The sequence below is a fragment of the Scomber japonicus genome, chromosome 7 (assembly GCF_027409825.1).
Source record: "Scomber japonicus isolate fScoJap1 chromosome 7, fScoJap1.pri, whole genome shotgun sequence".
Taxonomy (NCBI): Eukaryota; Metazoa; Chordata; class Actinopteri; order Scombriformes; family Scombridae; genus Scomber; species Scomber japonicus.
Genome location: NC_070584.1, coordinates 9,149,593 through 9,168,686, shown reverse-complemented (window position 1 = coordinate 9,168,686; position 19,094 = coordinate 9,149,593). Strand labels below are relative to the sequence as shown.

General features: G+C 38.6%; 2 protein-coding genes across 3 annotated transcripts; one reads left to right on the top strand and one right to left on the bottom strand.

Moving 5' to 3' along the window:
- Nucleotides 1-76: 76 nt before the first annotated feature.
- On the bottom strand, nucleotides 77-3,715 carry LOC128361972 (retinoschisin-like). The gene is made up of 6 exons (XM_053322584.1): nucleotides 3,664-3,715; nucleotides 3,229-3,254; nucleotides 2,926-3,127; nucleotides 1,392-1,533; nucleotides 1,110-1,305; nucleotides 77-229 (listed from the first exon to the last, which is right to left on the bottom strand). The coding sequence occupies exons 1-6, from the start codon at nucleotides 3,713-3,715 to the stop codon at nucleotides 77-79; spliced, it is 771 nt and encodes a 256-aa protein (XP_053178559.1).
- Nucleotides 3,716-5,137: 1,422 nt separating this feature from the next.
- Nucleotides 5,138-17,652, top strand: LOC128361974 (AP-1 complex subunit sigma-2). Of its 2 annotated transcripts, none has more exons than XM_053322586.1 (5): nucleotides 5,138-5,179; nucleotides 5,928-6,106; nucleotides 8,045-8,153; nucleotides 8,283-8,420; nucleotides 17,143-17,652. In XM_053322586.1, exons 2-5 carry the CDS (start codon nucleotides 5,928-5,930, stop codon nucleotides 17,188-17,190), a joined length of 474 nt encoding a protein of 157 aa, XP_053178561.1. In that variant the 5' UTR covers nucleotides 5,138-5,179; the 3' UTR covers nucleotides 17,191-17,652. The 2 variants fall into 2 exon arrangements, with proteins under 2 accessions (XP_053178561.1, XP_053178562.1); XM_053322587.1 differs by lacking the exon at nucleotides 17,143-17,652 and adding an exon at nucleotides 14,085-14,391.
- The last annotated feature ends 1,442 nt before the right edge of the window (nucleotides 17,653-19,094 follow it).

Below are 19,094 nucleotides of genomic sequence, written 5' to 3'. Positions count from 1 at the left end.
CCAGATGCTGGACAAAGTGTCCCCCTTTTGGCAAGCGGCAGGCTGGCAGGGGAAGGAAAAGCAGGCCGGGTGCACTTCACATACACTTGTTGGTGCACATCAGCAGCTCCATCCTCATGGCGATGCGGGTGTGCCAGCCCAGCGGCAGCAGGCGGATGTAACGGGCCACGATGGGTGGGCGCAGCAGGTTCTGCACCGTGGAGGAGCGGTCAGAATTCCCATAGAAGACCTGAAGATTGGAAAGCATGTGATCATTTCTATACATTCATTATTCAAGGCCATACATCAGGAAAAACTGGGCTAGTTCACTGACTTTCTGACTACCTAATTGTCACATATAGAAACAGTGGCTACTGTGCAATGAAAGTTATATAGTTTCATTATAAACTTATTCAGTAAAATACATTCAAACAAAATATTTCCTAATAAAAGTGACATCCGAATACATTAATGAGCATAAAACAGACATACAGAGGGAGACAAGACTACATATTACTATTAAGGAGAAAATGACACAAGGTTAAAGGTCAGTTATAGTGTAAACAAGCTGTACAGTGCTGTGCTGACTTCCCTGATTGTAAAATATCAGCCCAGATAAATTATTGTTTTTGAGTAAAGTTATTATCCTAATATGTTGTTGATCATTTTCTTGAGCAGTCGATTAACTGTTTAACGTGTAAAAAATTAGAAAATAGTGAGAATCACAAAATGATTCACTTTACTGTAGTTAAGTCATCAAAAGCAACACATATTTCTATTCTTTCATACTTGATTCTTCTACTTTATTAATAGTTTGACTACTTTGACTGTAGTTGATCACCAAGGATCAACTACAGTCACAAGATGCCAAGAGAGGAAATGATAAAGACTTTAATTAGAATTTAGGACTTAAATCTGATGTTTGCACCTTTCTTGTATAATACTTTGACTGAAAAAAGTCTATGTGCAGTTCTCCTGGTTACTTCTGTCACATGCAAAGTGGTGTCTTCCAGAAAGTGTATCATTTTCTAAAATTGGTTATTGAGTCACTACTACAATATATATTTTTAAATATACATTTCAGGTTCAGTGCAAGGTCAGGTTCAGTGCTGATTAGTGTTAGTACTTACCCTGTTGTTGCCTGTCTGGTCTTTGTAATAGACCCAGTTGAGATTTTCCACAGAGCGGTATTGGATGCTGTATTTAGTAATCCATTCATCAGCATCGCAGCGACCCTGTGTGAGGATGCCAGACACCACACCCACCGACTTCAGGTCGATCTGGATCCACTGGAACTGGTCGTTAAACTTGGAGAGCCAAGCACAGCTAACAGAGATGATACAGAAATACAGTCATTTGTTTTTGTATATTTAAAATGATTGTAAGAAGAAAAATGGGTCGTCATGACTTACCCAAAGCCTTGGTTGTTAAGACGAGCCTTGTTGGGGATCCAGGAGATGTACCAGCCGGTGTACTGGTCCTGATTGGAGCAGCTGATCTGCTCTGATGACACAGATCCAGATTCAAACCCCAGGGCTTTGTGGTAGGGGCATTCTGTGGAGGAAACAATGTCATACAGTTCATTTGGATATCAAGACAAGACAGAGCTATTATAATGTATGACAGACTTCATTTGATCAGGACTTGTATTTATCACACTGCTAAAAGTAAAAATCCTTCTCTTGCTTACAAAGTAGAAGAAATGTAGTTAAGAGCAGAACATACCTGCTTTCTGTCTGACTGTACAACATATAATTGCTCATGATGAATAATACATTAGCTGAAGCAGCACAATTAAGAATAGAGTTGTTTTTGCCTTATATAGTAATGTTACACCACTTGCAAGTCATTTCTTTTTTACTTCATAATTAAGACAGCAAACAACAACAGCAAAACAAATCCGCCTTTGATTTTGTTTGCAATCACTTTCTAAACATCTTTATTGTCAGTGTGCTGTTAAATTCTCTTCATTATAGGTTTGCAGTGTAGTTTCTCATCTTCAAACAGCAGTTTCAGACAATTTTCTATATTATTTTATGTATGACAAATATCATAGATTAGTTAATACTACTTCTACTACTACCAGTTCATATCATATGTTAATTACTCCCTTAGATTGAAAGAATAACATGGCTGAGTGAGAAAACTGTAAAGATTTGTATCAAAGATTGTAAAATATCTGTCCATGTGTCTGATTGCTTTTCCTTCTCTGGGCATATATGTGATTACTTGAGAGATGCTCTTCAAAGTTACTTTTACACTCGTCTGTAAAGAGGATTAAGTCACTTGGTAAATGTGTTATATTGGTCACACCCTGTGATTAACTTGAGTTGACTCAAGTTTTCTTCGAAGGTTTGCATGTGTGGCAGGAGAAGATGATCAGGATATTACCTGATGTGTGCTTCCTTGCCCAGTATCATGCTATTAGACGAAGGGCAAGCCCTATTTTGGGCTCCCTAATCTGCTCATCACATTCCTGCACAGGTAATAAGATTATCTTACAGCATTTGCCGTCCACTATTCCACTTCTCTTCCTCTCTTTAAACTGTCATTACCTCAATAAAAGTTTCAAGTTCAGAGTCCACTAAGAGGATCTCAAGATCACTGTGGACAGTGATTTGAAAGCACTGCAGAGATAAAGAGACAGAGCCAAGAGTGTCTGAGTGCATTTGAGGACACAGTAGGCTACCGTCAGCTGTGTGATCCATCACGCCACCTGCAACTCCACAGGAGAGCTTCCTGCCAACCATTAATCTTCACGTGTGTAATGTCCCCCAACATGTCATCATCCTTCACATAGTACAATTATGAGAAAGGACTGTGTTTCCCATTCATCACTTTTTAAAATAACCTACTGGCCTGGAGACTTTATGGCTTTCAAAGCAGATAAAGGATGTCCGGCATCCTTGTAAGTGGGACATGTCAGTCCAGGTCAGTAGTCCCCACCTGGCATGCAGGTCAATGGGTTATCCACAGGCGACGGCCGTGACAATGAGATTGGCGGGACAGACGAAATGACGGTGGGGCTGCTTGTAGGTGAATCAGCAGATTCACAGTCACAGGTGCAGGCTTTGACGCTTGACGTCCATGTCTCGATGACCTGCTGGTCCTCCTCCTGCAACTCCTCCTCCTGGATTGCCTCCTCTTCCTTAAGGATACACGGGGAAGGAGTTAAATCAGAATTTGCTCTCACAGTTAAAATCACATTTCAGACTTTTTTTTAGGTTTAGGTTACTAATGGCCTCTTACCTCCTGTGTATGAACAGCAGTCAGGGCTATACCACATCAATAAGAGTGCAGGGAATATAAAGCAGATATTTAAATATTATGTGTGAACTAAATCTCACAGAGCAAAAGGAAAAAATAGGAACAAAACCAATATCATTTTATTATATATATGTAAAAATGGCTTTATATGTCCCAAAAAACTGATTAATATAGAAAGAATAAGTGTGCTGACAATAACAAACACAAAACTGTTCATTTGCCATTGTCTTCATAATGAAACATGATTTCAATTATTTCTCTTTTTCCATTCAGAATAAAGTGACTGTCTCTATCCTACACATAAAGACACCATCACTAAGGTAAATTGTACAGAGATTCCTGATTCCTTCCATTCAGGCAGAGAGTATAATGATTTAATAAAGTCCCTCATACCGGTGCCTTACTTTAGTAACTTACCCTGAGATAGAAGCAGGAGGAACAGCACAGCAGCACGAGCAGTAACCTCCATCGTCTTCTTCAGCTCTGATGGAATGAACTGTGTGTGATACCCAATGCTAAAGGATGGGATTACTGTAATCCACAGTCCTGTGATGGCTTTATCTAATACTGGTTATTGGTCCTTAGACACCTCCCTTTGCCTCACCTATTGTACTGCACCTGTGATGAATGCATCATCATTATCGCCTCATGGAGTAAGTGTCATGGTGGCAGTGATGTCTATCAGGATTACAGTGTCCTCATCAAAATCACAACGCACTCCTGGGTTTGAATCTATGGATGCTTTGTTAGACAAGATCTATGCCAGTGGTTGGAAAGGGGTCATGAGATAGATTTTAAAAGGTCAAACCTAAACAGTCTTCTAATCTTTGATTTATTTTTCCTGTGGATAATTTTACATCTTTAATTGTCTATCATTCCAATGGAATCACTGAAAAATACATTCTTTGGTTGAGTTAAAAGTAGATGTCCCATTTTAACACGTGCAAAAAAAGTAGGGAATCCATGACCTATACAAAGGTATATATATAAAACTAGAGTATGTTGGGGCACCCTGGTAAATGGTAGTTTAAGGTGCTGAACATGAACTGCAACATCTCCAGCTCAAATCTAGCTGAGGACCCTTGATGCAAGTCATTACTCTATCTTTCTCTTCCCTCGTGACCCAATTTCTCTACTATCTAATAACGATACAAACGCAACATGTCTTGTTTGTCTTAAAACTAAGGTTTGCTTCCCCTGTGTGAGCAGTATATCTTCAAGAGAGTGCAAAGGCTCCAAATGCTGAATGGAAAATGGGACATCACTATGTAAAGATCACTTATCTGAGCAAATTTAGGTTGGGGTTAGGTAGGTTCAGTTCACACAAATGAATCAACAACAAAAAAAAATCACTCATTCACCTACATACAGCATTAGAATGTAAGCAGAAATGTCAGAGACAAATACAATAAACAAGAATTGAGATTTATTTATCTTTTGCTGTAGTTGAACCACACCTTTAATACCTGTAAGTGTTTGTTGCTCACATTCTATCACAATTGTAGCCTATACAGTGTTGTAATATTGCACATTATGAAAAGTCATATCAAACACACTGTTAGTCTCCTCTTAGTTAGTCAACTTGCCACTCCTAGCTGTAATTAAGCTGGTGGTTCAACCCACAGACATATGTCTATGTTTCCTCCTCTGTTTACTTTAAACCTTTAGCTCAGACCTCCGTTAATGACGTGAAGTGGGCGGAACCATTCGGCTCCTTGAGTTTTGTTTGACGTCTCTATCAGCCACTCACACGCACACCAGCAAGTTAAAGCGTCGAAAAGGCGGGGGCTATCGAACACCAAACCCTTCGCCAATGAGCGACGGCGTGAGAGCTCCATTGGCCAATCAGAAACTTGATGCCAACTGGCCGTGTTTCAGGGTGGCGCTGGGTAATTCATTTCTTCAGAGGGGGCTTACAGTGTTTTCATTGAAGGTAAGTAGTTTTAAGCTTCAACTGTTCAACCGTTTGTATGAAAATATATACACGCTTTACTTGGTCGTGTGTTGTATTTTAAATAGACTAGCCGGTTGGTTGAACGGACTAACCGCAGAATAACGGTGTTGTTACCGGTGTTCCGTTAACGGGGCTGTGTTGATAAGGCGAGTTGATGATTTCAGTCATGTCTGCAGGGTAACTGGAGTCTACCCAGAGTCCGAATTGCCTATTAAAATGTCAGGTGTCGTGTTCCCTGTTTGAGCGAAATAAACATATTCAGTAGGTTGTCTATGGTTACTGCTCAGGCTGCATTTGAACCAGGAAGTGCGCGCTGTTTATGTTAAACACATGGCAGCAGACCGCACACACTAGTAACTTAATGTCACTATCTTAATGATAGCAATGTTTAATTGGTACATGCATGTGATTATTAGCTTCCTGAGTTGAATGAACCCATGAAATTGAATGTGTCTTGCATCCTGGTAAATGCTTGTACACGTCTCCTATAATCGTCCTATAATTTATTTTTAATTTTTCTTCACTTGTCTGAATCAGTCTGACTGTAAACATCCCACATCATCACATACAAACTGTTGAGACGTGTTCTTCTGAATGCTCTTTGTTTCTCTCTGCAGATGTCTTTTAATCACCCACTCTTTCCTCCCATCTCTCATTGTGTTTCACAGTTCTTCTTGTGCTTGTTTTTTTCTCTCCTCTCCTCTCCTCTCCCATCTCTTAATTTCAGATGCAGTTCATGCTTCTGTTCAGTCGACAAGGGAAGCTCAGGCTTCAGAAATGGTACGTGCCTTTGTCTGATAAGGAGAAAAAGAAGATTACCAGAGAGTTGGTGCAGACGGTCCTGGCTCGAAAGCCTAAAATGTGCAGCTTTCTTGAGTGGAGGGACCTCAAGGTTGTGTACAAGAGGTAAGTAGAGATTGGGACATGTTTATGAACAAAGCATTTTCCGGGTGAACGCTCTCAGAATACAATTCTCACACTCGTCTGGGCAATTCACAGACCCATCATTCATAGACGTGGCTCAGTTGGGGAATTGGGAGAGAGTTTTATCAAAGAGACGAAGACATCATCGCTGCAATGAGAAAGAGCATTAATTTAGGCTCATTATATTCTGTTGCCGTGCCAACAGACTGGCAGGCAGACTATCTGTGAACCCAGGGGACCCAACAGGGACCGACTCAGCACAAGAACCCATCCAACAGTTACTCTAGTATTTTAATAATAATAAGTAATACAAAGGTATACCAGCGTCATTAAACACTTCCTCTGATTGTTAAGTAATTGAGACCACTGCCTGTGGATCTACCTGTACTGCAGGGGTCAGAATTCCCTCCTTAATAAAGACCAGCATGTAAAAAGTAAGTTCTTGGAAGTAATTATCAGAGTGTTATTAAATATTTCTGAGCCAAAAATTAGCGAAACTTTCACCTTCAGCACAAATGTGGGAAAGAGATCCAAGAGTAGTAATTATTTAGAGAATACGATTCAATGTTGGGTATGTACCAAGCTATAAGAAGCCACAGATACTTGATTTTTTTTATTACTTTTGGACACAGAAACTTAAGTGAGAAGAAATGGAAAGTATAAGATGTCAGGTCCGATTTGTTGGTACATGGTCTGCCCCAGAGCCAGCTGAGCCTCAGGACACAATAACTGTTGCCTGTTTGTTGAGGTTTAGGCCCCGTTTGATGTAAAAATACCACAACATGAAATATAAAATATACAATGTAGCCATGAAGCACAACAAACAGTTCAGACAACTGAACAGAAACCTTGTTGTTTTAGCTATCCGGATTCATTTCAATTCTGAATGTGTCTCAGAGAGAAGCCTGAATCCATGACTGAAGGAACTACTCTTGCTCACATTTTTTGCCAAATTGAATGACCTTGATATTTGCTAATTGAAAATATAACCACAATAACGGCTATTGGCTTCCTGCCATGCTTGGAAAAGATTATGTCCTTTTGACTATAAAACCCAACAAAGTCATAAACATTCAAAAATGAATTTAAGTAGAGAATAAACCCATGTTTAACACAAGGATCTAACTGCATCATCAGGATGTCAAATACAACACTAAGAAGCAAATTGTTTTAGCAACATCCTCTACATACTGTAATAGCTTTGCTTCAAAAGGTTTGACTCTTTGACTTCCTCTTGCTGTGACTGGTGGCTTATTAAAGTGTTGCTTCACTTCTCTGTGCTGCAGACAACTGAACTGAAGCCTTTTGTGTTTCCTGAGCTTGGCTGTGCCTTGCATTCACTTGCACCAACAGATGACAAGGATGGAACGCACCATGAAACAATTAAAGAATTCAAAGACAACTGTTAATCAATTGATAATTGATTGGAAATGCCAACTGGTTGCAATTTTGTACTGTTGGAGACTTGTGCCAGTATTTTAGCCATGTCTCTGTAAAAATCAACAGTGTAGTCCTTTGTGCCTTTCTGCCTTGCTGGTGGGATCAACTGACCTGCTCCTTTATTAGCCAATCATCACATGCTTAAAGAGTGCCTTAGGGATTATCAGGGATAAAGAACCATGGCAGAATGAGGCTTAACTGATACAGCCTCCTGCATCCGGCTTTTGGTTTTTAAATGAATACCCTGCACACAGTAAACAGCAGCCCTTAATAACAAGGAACTGCTATCTCAGCACAATTATAGTGACCTGGGAGAAAGTATATTACTTGGAAATCAAGTCTTAAGTGTTGAAAATGCATAAAGTCAGCTCTTTTTTTAAATTCTCTTTGTCAGGTTGACGTTGCAGTTTTTCACAATGAGAGAATGTTTTCTGTTTTGATTGTCAAACTGAAGCTTTCTTTCGTGTCACTCTCTTGCAGATATGCCAGCCTGTACTTCTGCTGTGCCATCGAGGACCAGGACAACGAGCTCATCACACTGGAGATCATCCACAGATACGTGGAGCTGCTGGATAAATACTTTGGCAGTGTGCGTTTGTGTTGTCTCCTCCTTACCTCTCTTAGTTTTCAAATGTTGTGCTCAACAGGTGGCAAAGCTACACATCCCAAAATGATTTTTTCCGGTGATAATCAGTGCTATTTCTTTTCTGCTCAACAGGTGTGCGAGTTAGACATTATTTTCAACTTTGAGAAGGCCTACTTCATTCTGGATGAGTTCTTGCTGGGTGGGGAAGCTCAGGAGACATCCAAAAAGAATGTTTTGAAGGCCATTGAGCAGGCTGACCTGCTACAGGAGGTAAGGCACACTGATAGAATCAAAGTGGAGAAAATATTGATTTCATACTAATGACTTTGTTTAGTTTTCTTCCTCCCACCTCATCAATAATCTACATTCTTGAGACCAAAGTCAGGGGAAATAGAAGGACTTAGAAAAGAGGCAGAACATCCTCCCTTAAGGATACTATTTAAGTTCTTCAAATTAACATAAATCACAAAGCAGGTATGTTATAGAGTGTCAAATTTCAATTTACTAAATGTTTTAAGGTTTATTTAAGGTGAGACAGAATGTTTACAGTCACTTGAAGAAATATGAATCTTGTTACCACAGAAACGAGTAGCTATACCTGACACACTTGCTCAGGAAGTCTTTGAATGTTGCTAGTTCTTCCTGCTGTGTCATTTTTCACATTTCCTTTCTGATCAGTGATACATTCTTCAATCTTTAACTTATTTTGGTTTTCCAAGCTGCATGAATACACTCATCCAGCTTTATTTGTCAAATGTCTTACATTTAATTTCCTGTGATGTTCCTCTCATTGGCCTCACAGAGCTTTATCGTCCTCCGTTTCATTTCTTTACCTCACATCAGCTGACGTGTTTCTCTCTTTGCCTGTGTATTCTTTACTGTTGTGATTTGCAGAATATAGACTTTCAGACGCGCCTGTTTTCAGGTACAGTTTATAAAAACCTAGCTCACCCTTGCTGTAGTGTTAGATCCGTACCCTTAGATGTAGATTCACCACCACCACCAGCAGAAACAACACAGCAGCAACAGCAATATTTCAAGTGGCAGGAACACATTACAGATATTGGAAGTTGCTGATGTGTTTTTTCTGCTTCATATTGACTTCAACCCTCATATCTCTGATGTAATTGTGATCTTAGACACTGACTAGGCAATAACTCTTTGTCAGCAGCATATACCTAATGTGGAAAACCTCATAATAATAGAAGTGAAAAATCAAACTGTGTTCATCAGTTAAAAGAAAGAAAGTAGTGAAACCTGTAGTCTGGAGCTGTGGATGCAAGTGCACACAGGATGATTTAATGTTGAGCCAACATCAATAGCACAATTATAGTGTAAACATTCAATCATTTTGTTCTCTTTTTTTAGCGTCAGTAAAATATCTGAAATGATGTGATTATACTCACATTCTTTACAGTCTCTTTGGTTGACAGCTGAAGTGAGGGGGGGGGCTCAGATTGCAGCCCAGCAACAAAGCCTCATTGTCTGCATTACTAAGACCACTCAAACACTTTGTGGCCCAGATTGGCTACAGCAGCAAAACCACAGTGTCACTGCAGCTATGGTGCTGACTGTAAGCATATCCAGCACCACACATCACAACAATTCAACGGTCACAGCATGACAGCTCAGTATGAATGTTAATAGAAAAGAGGTTCTCTTTCACTTCAATCTGATGATGTCGTATCAAATCCAGAAGCTTGAACATTCAGATAATTCAGATACCGTTACCATTTTAAATTTTTGTGTATACTGCAAAACAATTTGAAAGCTTTGTAAGTGCAGTTTTTTTTAATGTTAAGAAAACAGTAAATGGGGTCTAAATGTAGAATATATTTGGGAATACAAACCTGTCTAGTATTGACCTAAGCAGTGTCAGCAGGCTATTGGTTGTTGCTGGATTTGTTTGTTCAACACTGAGTGAGGCAAAAGGCCACTGCTAATGAGTTCAGGAAAGCAAAATTAGGCCAGTGCTACAAGCCCATTAACATCCAGTAAAGAAGGGTAACGTGAACTATGGACCACGTTTAAATACGCAACATGAAAGATAACTCAAATTTGGCCGTTACTGACAGAAATATGTACTGAGGCAGGACAGCATGCAGTTTAAAAATAACCTAATAATGTGTATACAGAGTAGAATCATTTAGAATGTACAAGCACAAGTACATTGCTTCTAGAGAAATGCACCCTAAAAAAAAAAAAAAAAATCTGCTGTTGGTGAGGTGATAGGTACCTTCCTTTATTTTTTGTGTGATTTCTATTTAATTTAAACAGGGACAGTGCACAATAAAACATTAACCTTGTATAAAACAAGGAGAGATGCATTGCACCGGGTTTTAGCAAGTTGCTATTTTCCGCCCGTAGTCCCTGGGTAGATAGATGGAACATACAACCAATTAAAATCAATAACATGTGGATGAGAATTTTGACCCACTTTGACATTTTACACATTACCAAATCTGGAATAGAAAGAAGCCTGATGTACGAAATGATATGAGCAATAAATTCATGGAGCATTAGAAAAGCCAAATGTGGCCCGTGACCATTCGCTGCGAGGAGGTTGCAGCCAAGTCCATAATCCCTGAGGACAAACTGTGAAGGTCTGCATTGATTTACAGTCAGCTGGGCCATCAGGTCGTTGCAGTGTAGAGAACATACTGTGCAGTGATCCTAAAAGGCTTATGGTAAGTTCTTAATGTAGGCTTTTTCCTTTTAAGGATAGGAAGTGAGAAGTTATTTAAGATCATTTCACTGAAATTCTCACTTTCGAAGAAGTGGTGTCAAAACCTCCAAGATTGCCAATCCACGTTTACCCTGAGAGGGAGGGAGGCAGAAACAGGTCTCTGATTGGCTCAATTCTGTATTTATAGAGCCAGAGTGAAGACTGGGGAAGTTTGCCAAATGAGGAGATCTTGTAAAGGGCCTAGAGTCCATCCATGCCTCCGTCCAGTCAATTGGTAACTACTAGACTGGTGCAGTCAGTCGGTCAGCATGGGTTTCCAGTATTGCGTGCCGTGAACTTCTACCTGCATGTACTTCTGTCAGCATGACTGTCTCATGACTCTGAGTGAACCAAACGTGACACGACCACAGAGTCATAACAGGCATGAACTAAAACAGTAACGTTTAGGTCATGTCTGAGAACACCCAGTTTCACTTACAGGTGGCATAATTCAACACTTTTCAATTTGATCTAAGATGTTGGTGTTATAGTCTAAATTTGGATCATTTTGACATCAATGCAAAGTCATCTATTCAATTTTTTCCCCCACTAATGCAATTTGTAAAATGTTAAAAGCTCATCTGAATTGGGATTGTAAATTGAAGTGGAAGAGCTATGCTGCCTGTGTGAAGAGTAGCTTGTTGTTTTACTAATAGCACTGAATGAAATTGCTCAGATTAATGATTATGTATGTTGGATATTAAAGGTGGTAAATGATCTCTGAAGAGTAACACTCAAATAGTAGTTAATTAACTTGTACTAATATTAATTCCCCATGTTTTACATATGGTGCTATTGACCTCAAAGTAAGTTGTAGTAGTAGCTGTTATCTTCTAATTAATGTCATGTTATTAATTCATATAGTCAACGTTAATCTGTATTTTTCACTGTCAACAACTTCCATGAAAAACCAACAATGCCTGATTTTTATCTCTTAATACTCTCCAACTTTCCCACCTTATCTGTGGCACTCAGCCTCTTGCCCATGTGTACTACTGACACATGGGCTAGAGGCTACAGACATTCATCTTTAAAAAGAGGTCACCATTGTTTCATTTCATTTTTTTAAAAGGGGTTCTGTGACTTCCTAAAACAGCTGGTCTGTGCAACATTACTCAAACAGGAGTAGATAGTATATTTGTTGAAAACTATTTTCATTTGTGGATTATTACTAATACACATGTGTGTAGCATTAGCTAATTAGCATTAGTGAGATTGACTAAAATTAAACTACAGTGCCCATGTTCATGCTATTATGGTAATATTAGATTATAATTTGGCTCATCATTTTTATGGACAACAGTGGAACTTTATGGCATATAGGAAAAAGCTATTTCACGCCTTTGGGTACACAAATGATACTTCTTAGTAGGACTGAATTTCTTGTTGGTTATCGTCTTTTCATGGGATTTGTTGACTGAGGAAAAAAAGAAGCTGCCAGCCAGAAAAAAGCTGCATTTTGAATGTTTCAGTGGTTTTCTTTGCAAAGAAAACAAGCATTCATTGTGACCGTTCCAAGCACCAAAGCTTATCAATAATTAGTTATTATTTCAGTGCCTCTTCTCGTCGAGGTCATTTTATAATCATGACAGCAATAAGATCAAATTCAGAAATGGCTCTGCTACTTGAGATGAACCAGCTCCTTGTTGGTGTAATTTAATCAGCTGAACTTTTAAACTACTGTGATTGAAATGGTGAGATCCTAGATTTCCACGTTTAGTCAAATTTTCAAAAGGTGGTGTATAAGATGCATGAACAAACAAACAAATACACAAAATCCATTCTCTCATTTCATGTAGGGGAACTTGAATTATTGTCAACCCACAGGAGTTTTACACATAGTGTATAGTGTATATATTGGGTGAAATAAAGCAGGGGTTGAGTTGAGGTGCATTTGGATCTGGTTCCTCTGGCATTAATAGTGCATAGTGCAGTAATTACATGGAAAACATACCACAAGGGATTTGGTCGAAGCTATTTTAATAAGCCTTTAATGAAACATTTCTCAGGAGCGGGCCATTACTTTGGCGCCAGCAAGCACATCTTCTGTTAGAATAATGATGCCTCAGAAGATTTCCAGCTCAGCTCAATTCTGCGTCTGAGACTTTAGAGATAAATTAAGCAGAGAAGTCCCCATGAAGAGGGCATTGTTATTACAGTGGTGCGCGGTTCATCTACTGGTCCCTGAACTTATCATGTTGATTTGTTAACACTGTAGGTTCCTGAGACATTTTCCCTTGACCGTAGTTGACCAGTGGTGTGTCATTCTGTTTATTTTTTTGTCTTCATAAAAATGTTTGCCTCACAGGTATGATGGTCCCAAATGTGTCCTCTGAGTCCTCTGGACTTTTCCAGAATTAGGCTCGCTGAGGTGAATACTCTATGTCTGTGGATCTAGGCCGTCTGTACAACTAGAGCCCTCTAGTCAGAGAGCTAGTCTCAGTCTTCTTATACTGTCAGTCTGTCTGTAGCTCAGTTCCAGTAAGACAGTGTCTCTGGTCTTGTTCCTGGTCTACTGTCAATAGTAACAGCTTCTCTATGGCTGAAAGTACATGTTTATATTGTAAACAAAGTTTGTCTTAGTGTGTGTGTATTTGTTTTTCATTCTCCAACATTTCATTGACACTGTTTATGCTACTGTATAATTGAATCTCTGTGGTTTGGATAACTGACACTTTGACTGTGTGCCTGCAGTTAGACACATTTAAGACAGGACTCAAACTGTTTCCATAGTTTCAAAGTGTTCATCTCACCCCACTCAAACTCAATTAAATGTTGTTGCTTTTGGGGGAATTACTATTTTTTCCTCTCACTCAGATAAGATATCTTTTCCTAAAGAATATGAGATAAATTAAGCTAACAACACTATTAGGCATAAGAACCACTGTGAACAGTACCAGGCTAGCAGTTCTTTCTTGCTATTCTTTTCAGGCTCTAGCTTCATATTGAAAGCACAGGCATGAGAATTATCCCAGCTAAAACTTGCAAGAAAGCAAGTAAACACATTCTATTCCCCAAAAAGTGGAACTATATTTCTGATAGAAAATGAGAAAATAGTGAGTTTTTTGTCTTTGTCACCAAGTGATACATCCTGCCTGCTGCTCTGTCTCCTGCATGTCATGTGTAAGAAGTGGCTGAATGAAGTGGCTGTTACAGTAGGATGCAGTGTCGCTGTGTTTTTCTAAGCTGTGTGCATTTCTCTCCCTCAGCCCCGTCATGAGTACTTTAATGTGCCTGTGTACTGAATGGCTGCCATCGCTGCTGCTGCTGCTGCTGCTGTTGCTGCTACTATCCACCCTGCATGCTGAGCTCCTCAGTGCCTGGCACCTTTCTCTCTGCCCTCTGAGCACCTGTCATTGTCACTGGTTTTGGGATGCAAGAATCTTCTTGGCTCACTATTCAATTCACTACATGACAGTCATGATACAATATTATCACGAGGTTTAAAGAATATTAAAAGAACAGTAAATTATTAACACAATGAGGCTGGATGTTCCAGTTACTGGGGCCTGAAATACTATCCACTTATACAGAAGTGAGTCAGCAACATGTTTATTCATGTTTTGTGGTGATACATTGTTACATGCCTGTCATTGGTGTTCTTAATGTTGGTTTCATTGCACAAGTTGAACACCTCTTTTTTATTATTATCACTGTAAAGCAGGAAGTTTGCATCAGGGGCCAGGGTGACTGAAAGTACGCTGTTTGACCAAGAATTTGATCCACTTACTGTACCATAATTCTTCTGGGGCTTTTGGCTTAAAGCTCTAGGAGATATCTAATAAGAGGGACCTTGATTTAAGATTGTTGATTTTTGATCTAACTTCAAGCTTAACAAAGAAATACAGTTTTGAGTTCAACCAATGATTCAGCAGCTAAATAACTAAATACTTAAAACTTGCTGAAATTAGCTGCTGTATTTTTTGGGTGGAAAAACAAGGTGTACACCATTGGATGAAGATGGCACATGATTGAAAGTCACTTTAAACTGTTGAAGTCTGTTCACATTTACAATACTGATTTATCAAGCAGAAGTTAAACAGGACAAATCATGTCAAAACTTTAGTTATGATAGATGTTCTTCACCTAGTCTCTACTTCCTTTTCTGCTCATCTGTGCCAGTGCCACTCAGAATATGTGGGGGAAGCCTGCCCCCTGTTGCACAGGTTGTAGTACAGGTGCACAAACATGTCCGACTGTGTTCAGTTATACCGTATTATATACCGTAGTATCAATGCATACAGTATTTATGTGTGAAGTGATTGAAATGATTATGTTAATGATGTTAGTTAAAGCATAGAGGACCTTCCTATTTAATATCCAAGAGGTGTTCATCATATCATTTTTAAATGTCATGTTTTTATGCTTCCCTCATTGTTCTCGCTTTTGTGACTGAACTCACATTCATGGGTGTGAAGGGAATGCAACAGGAGTCATGTGTTACCTGTTCCTTTATCATGTCTCTTGTGGATTTGTAACTTAGGTTTGTATCTTAAGAAATGTTAGGTTTGAATGTTAGGTATTGTCCTTGCTGTGATTACTAGGAGTTGTTGTTCTTAGAAGACAATACAAGCCTTTTTGACATCTGTGCATTAATAAGCTCAGTATGTTCATTTTTAAATCTATAAAGTTGTTTCTAGAGCCTGATAATTTCCTATTAAAATCATTGAAGAAAAAAAAACGCCCACTCTCAAGGTAAGTGTTACCCGTGGGATTAATGCTAAAGAAATATTTGCTCTTTGCACTAATTAACTAAGGGCTCTTTTTGATTTCTACACCATAATGATGAATATTTAAACAGTTTAAAGAGCTGAAATAATTTGCCTTACAAATTATTTATCTATCATTAATGCACACTGGCTAAGCACTTCAAATGTTTTATATGATCTGCCAATGCTCATTTGTGTTCTACTAATAAAGACAGATGGCATTAATAGACAAATTGAGGGTATTTTTTATCAATGTATATAATAGGTAAATAAATTGTTTATGATTCTTTGGCAATTAAGCACACTGGTGTCTTTCTTTACTGTAACTGACTGGTCCCTGTGTATACACATGTGATATCTTGTGAAGTTCAGTCTGACACTTAGCAAATAGTACTTTTTATAACAGCTGTTTTCTTCTAATTGGAGAAAAACAAACTCAGTAATCTTACCACTGAATTGTGCCAAGCTCCATATGCTTTGCAGATGAACATGTTTATCCTACATTAAAAAGCCGATCAGGGATTCATCATTTCTGCTTACCCGAGAGGGAAAAAAAGACTATAAATGGTGAATAATACATAGTTTATGTTTCAAGATCTGGGCTGAACATTTCACGCTGAAATGACACATCTCAGAAGTGTCTGTGTAGAAGTGGAGCTATTTTCACCTCTTACTGTACGATGAAAAAGGCAAGATTATCTGTTTCACTGCTCTGATGCTACTACTCTCTTTACTTTGTGCTGAACCTTGTTATAGGATGCAAAAGTAAGTGCTTCTCTCTTTCTTTCTGCCATGAGCTCACAGTCTTGGATGTTTTCCTGAATAATATCTATGCTGTCATTCATATCAGCTTAGACACAAAACAGATAAAAACTAATAAGTATTTTTGAAAAAGGTTAATGATTTTGAGTGTGTTTGTGTATGTATAGTAGTATAGTATAAATGTCCATTAATGCAGCTTTAACAAATAATGGCCTACATATCAAGTGCAGTATCAATTTCTAAAATATTAATGTAAAATTCAGAGGGTGAACTGAACTGCAGGATTGATGCTCACTATGAGCCACCCCTTTCACTTTACAGGTATTAATTTGATTCGATAATAATAATACCCAATGCATTGATATATTGAAGATTTACTGCAGCTTTAACTTCCTCAAATTTAAATGAAGAGGTTAGAGGGCATTGCTCACTTTGAGCCACACCGTTTCATTTTATACGTCTTTATTTAAGTCAATGGTTATAAAGGTTGGAAGATACAGCCGAAGAAAATACTGATTAACACAGCCTTAACTTATTGAAGTATCAAATGCTTAATTAATCATTCAGAATTTGAAGGGTAAGCTGTCATTTGCATGAAGCAGAGTGGAAACTGAGTGTTTGTCATGTCAGTGAATTAATATTAATAGTATTGGTACTGATGCTGAGGCAGTGGTGACACAAGATCAAATGTGGCCTTGCAGAGTGTGTGTCACTCTATTGTCTAAATCTGGTGTGATCACTTTGTGGTGTGCAGCTCACTGATCACAGGAGTTGTGGTTCCTCTCTCCTTCCACAGGACGCAGAGACTCCGCGCAGTGTACTGGAGGAAATTGGACTGACATAAAATGGCCCTCGTCATCACCATCCACTCACTACAAACTCCTTCCTTTGCCAGCTACTCTGCTGTATGTTTCCGATACCAACCCCAGTTCACATTTTAGCACATGCACGCTCACAATCACACACACATGCATGGTTTTCTTCTGCATCTGTGCTCCGCAACTTTCCACAACGATGCTTTTGTTGTCTCCTTTTATATTCGGTGACAAACAATGTAGCACTGTTTGTCTATTTTCTACTGAGTTATATGTTTGTCCAGTATATTGACAGTAACTGTTATTGTACCAAGGGAAAACGCAGCATAATTAAGTTATTTTTTTGCTGCTTTTCAGTCCACATCATATGGTCTGTGGTCCACAGGAAGATGCTGTACTGAGTTAACTACTTGATTTAGATTTGACCAGATTTAATCACTGTATTCTTTGAAATAGATTTCATGATTTCAGAAGTATTTATGAATTACAAATGTTAGACCCAAAAGTGTTACATTTACAGAACCAAAGAGGTATGTTTCATAGTAAGCATTGCATTGTGATTATCACAAACTTAGACATGAACCATAGTTTCAAACATATTAAGCATTTAAAATTGACTCACTGTACTTACACTGTAATGCACTGCTGCAGTTTAAAGTGAAATCACTGTGGATGAACTGGCTTGAGAATAGAAAGTGTATGTCATATAATGAGGGCCTGCGATTGTTTGGTATAGTAGTTTTTATAATGACAGGTTCACACCTCATGTTGAATGCCTTAATCTCTTGAATGATGGATATCTATTCATTTGAAGTGAGATAAACTGTTAATGCCCCATTATCACAGCATTTGCATGTCAATACATTGAGTTTGATTTATTGATGTATTATGTGCATGAACTAAATTGACTGTTGAAATTTGTTCATGTTCTTCTCACTACTGTAACCCTTTTAGATTGTTTGTGATGAAAACATTTCAGTGATTGATGTTGTAGTATTCCAGTCACTTCAAATATCTAATCAGTATTGTTGAGGCAGAATTAAAGCACTTAAAGCTGCATTGGTCGATTTTCAGCCACTAGATGGCAGAAGAACTCCAATGCAAGTTGACATACACCGAGCATTGAAATATTATTGCCTTAATACGTTGTTAGCAAATCAAAAACGAAACAAGAATTCCAGCAAACAATGACCTACTTTACATTTCCATCAGATATGGAGCACCATCATCATCCCATTGTGGTGATGTTTCTGACCATCTGCTGTAGTCTATAACATTCACAGTACTTTAACTCTATTTGGTCTCCACCAACTCCTTAAGAGTAACATCTGAATATTTACCTGCCACATATTTGACTTTCTTCACCAGCTAGTTACTACTTACACTGGGTTCATCAGAGCTTGTTTACTGGGACAACTGGCTGCTGGAAAATGGGTTAATGAGAGTGGTGAGACTGAACAGAAAAAAAGAACAGCACTGCAGAGTTGCAGGGTTGTAGGTGCTCTTTGGGTTCCTTACTACGAGTAACCCTTTTTATACCTAAATGTATTCACGGATTCATGATTTAATGTTAATGTCGGATTAATGCAGCTTTAACTTTACACTTAAGTTTCAGATTGGATGTGATTATGATCTTAGAGTGTTTTTCAGAGATGGATAAAATGGCAGTATATCAATCACTCCTGCCCTCTTTATACTTATACTTCATACTCTGAGGTAAACAGTGTTTTTCATTTAATAGCAAACCTGTGTCAATCATACACAACTCTGACCAGCGCGACAATTTAAAGCCAAGGCATCTGAGTATTTGACTTTAAATCACACCTAACATCCACCCACACAGGTTCTTTACTTTGCTGGGACTGTGTCTGATTGACATTTCTTTCACTCTCCTGTTGTTTCAACATTTTAGGCGCAACAAGTTCAGACCTTT

What these genes read in the sequence shown, in the direction of transcription:
- LOC128361972 (XM_053322584.1), bottom strand. Translation starts at nt 3,715, where the DNA reads ATGGAGGTTACTGCTCGTGCTGCTGTGCTGTTCCTCCTGCTTCTATCT. An exon ending in CTGCTGTTCATACACAGGAG is followed by an intron (nt 3,128 to 3,228) that starts GTAAGAGGCCAT and finishes TGTATCCTTAAG; the next exon opens with GAAGAGGAGGCAATCCAGGA. An exon ending in CTTAACAACCAAGGCTTTGG is followed by an intron (nt 1,306 to 1,391) that starts GTAAGTCATGAC and finishes CATCTCTGTTAG; the next exon opens with CTGTGCTTGGCTCTCCAAGT.
- LOC128361974 (XM_053322586.1), top strand. Translation starts at nt 5,928, where the DNA reads ATGCAGTTCATGCTTCTGTTCAGTCGACAAGGGAAGCTCAGGCTTCAG. An exon ending in CTCAAGGTTGTGTACAAGAG is followed by an intron (nt 6,107 to 8,044) that starts GTAAGTAGAGAT and finishes ACTCTCTTGCAG; the next exon opens with ATATGCCAGCCTGTACTTCT. An exon ending in TGGATAAATACTTTGGCAGT is followed by an intron (nt 8,154 to 8,282) that starts GTGCGTTTGTGT and finishes TCTGCTCAACAG; the next exon opens with GTGTGCGAGTTAGACATTAT.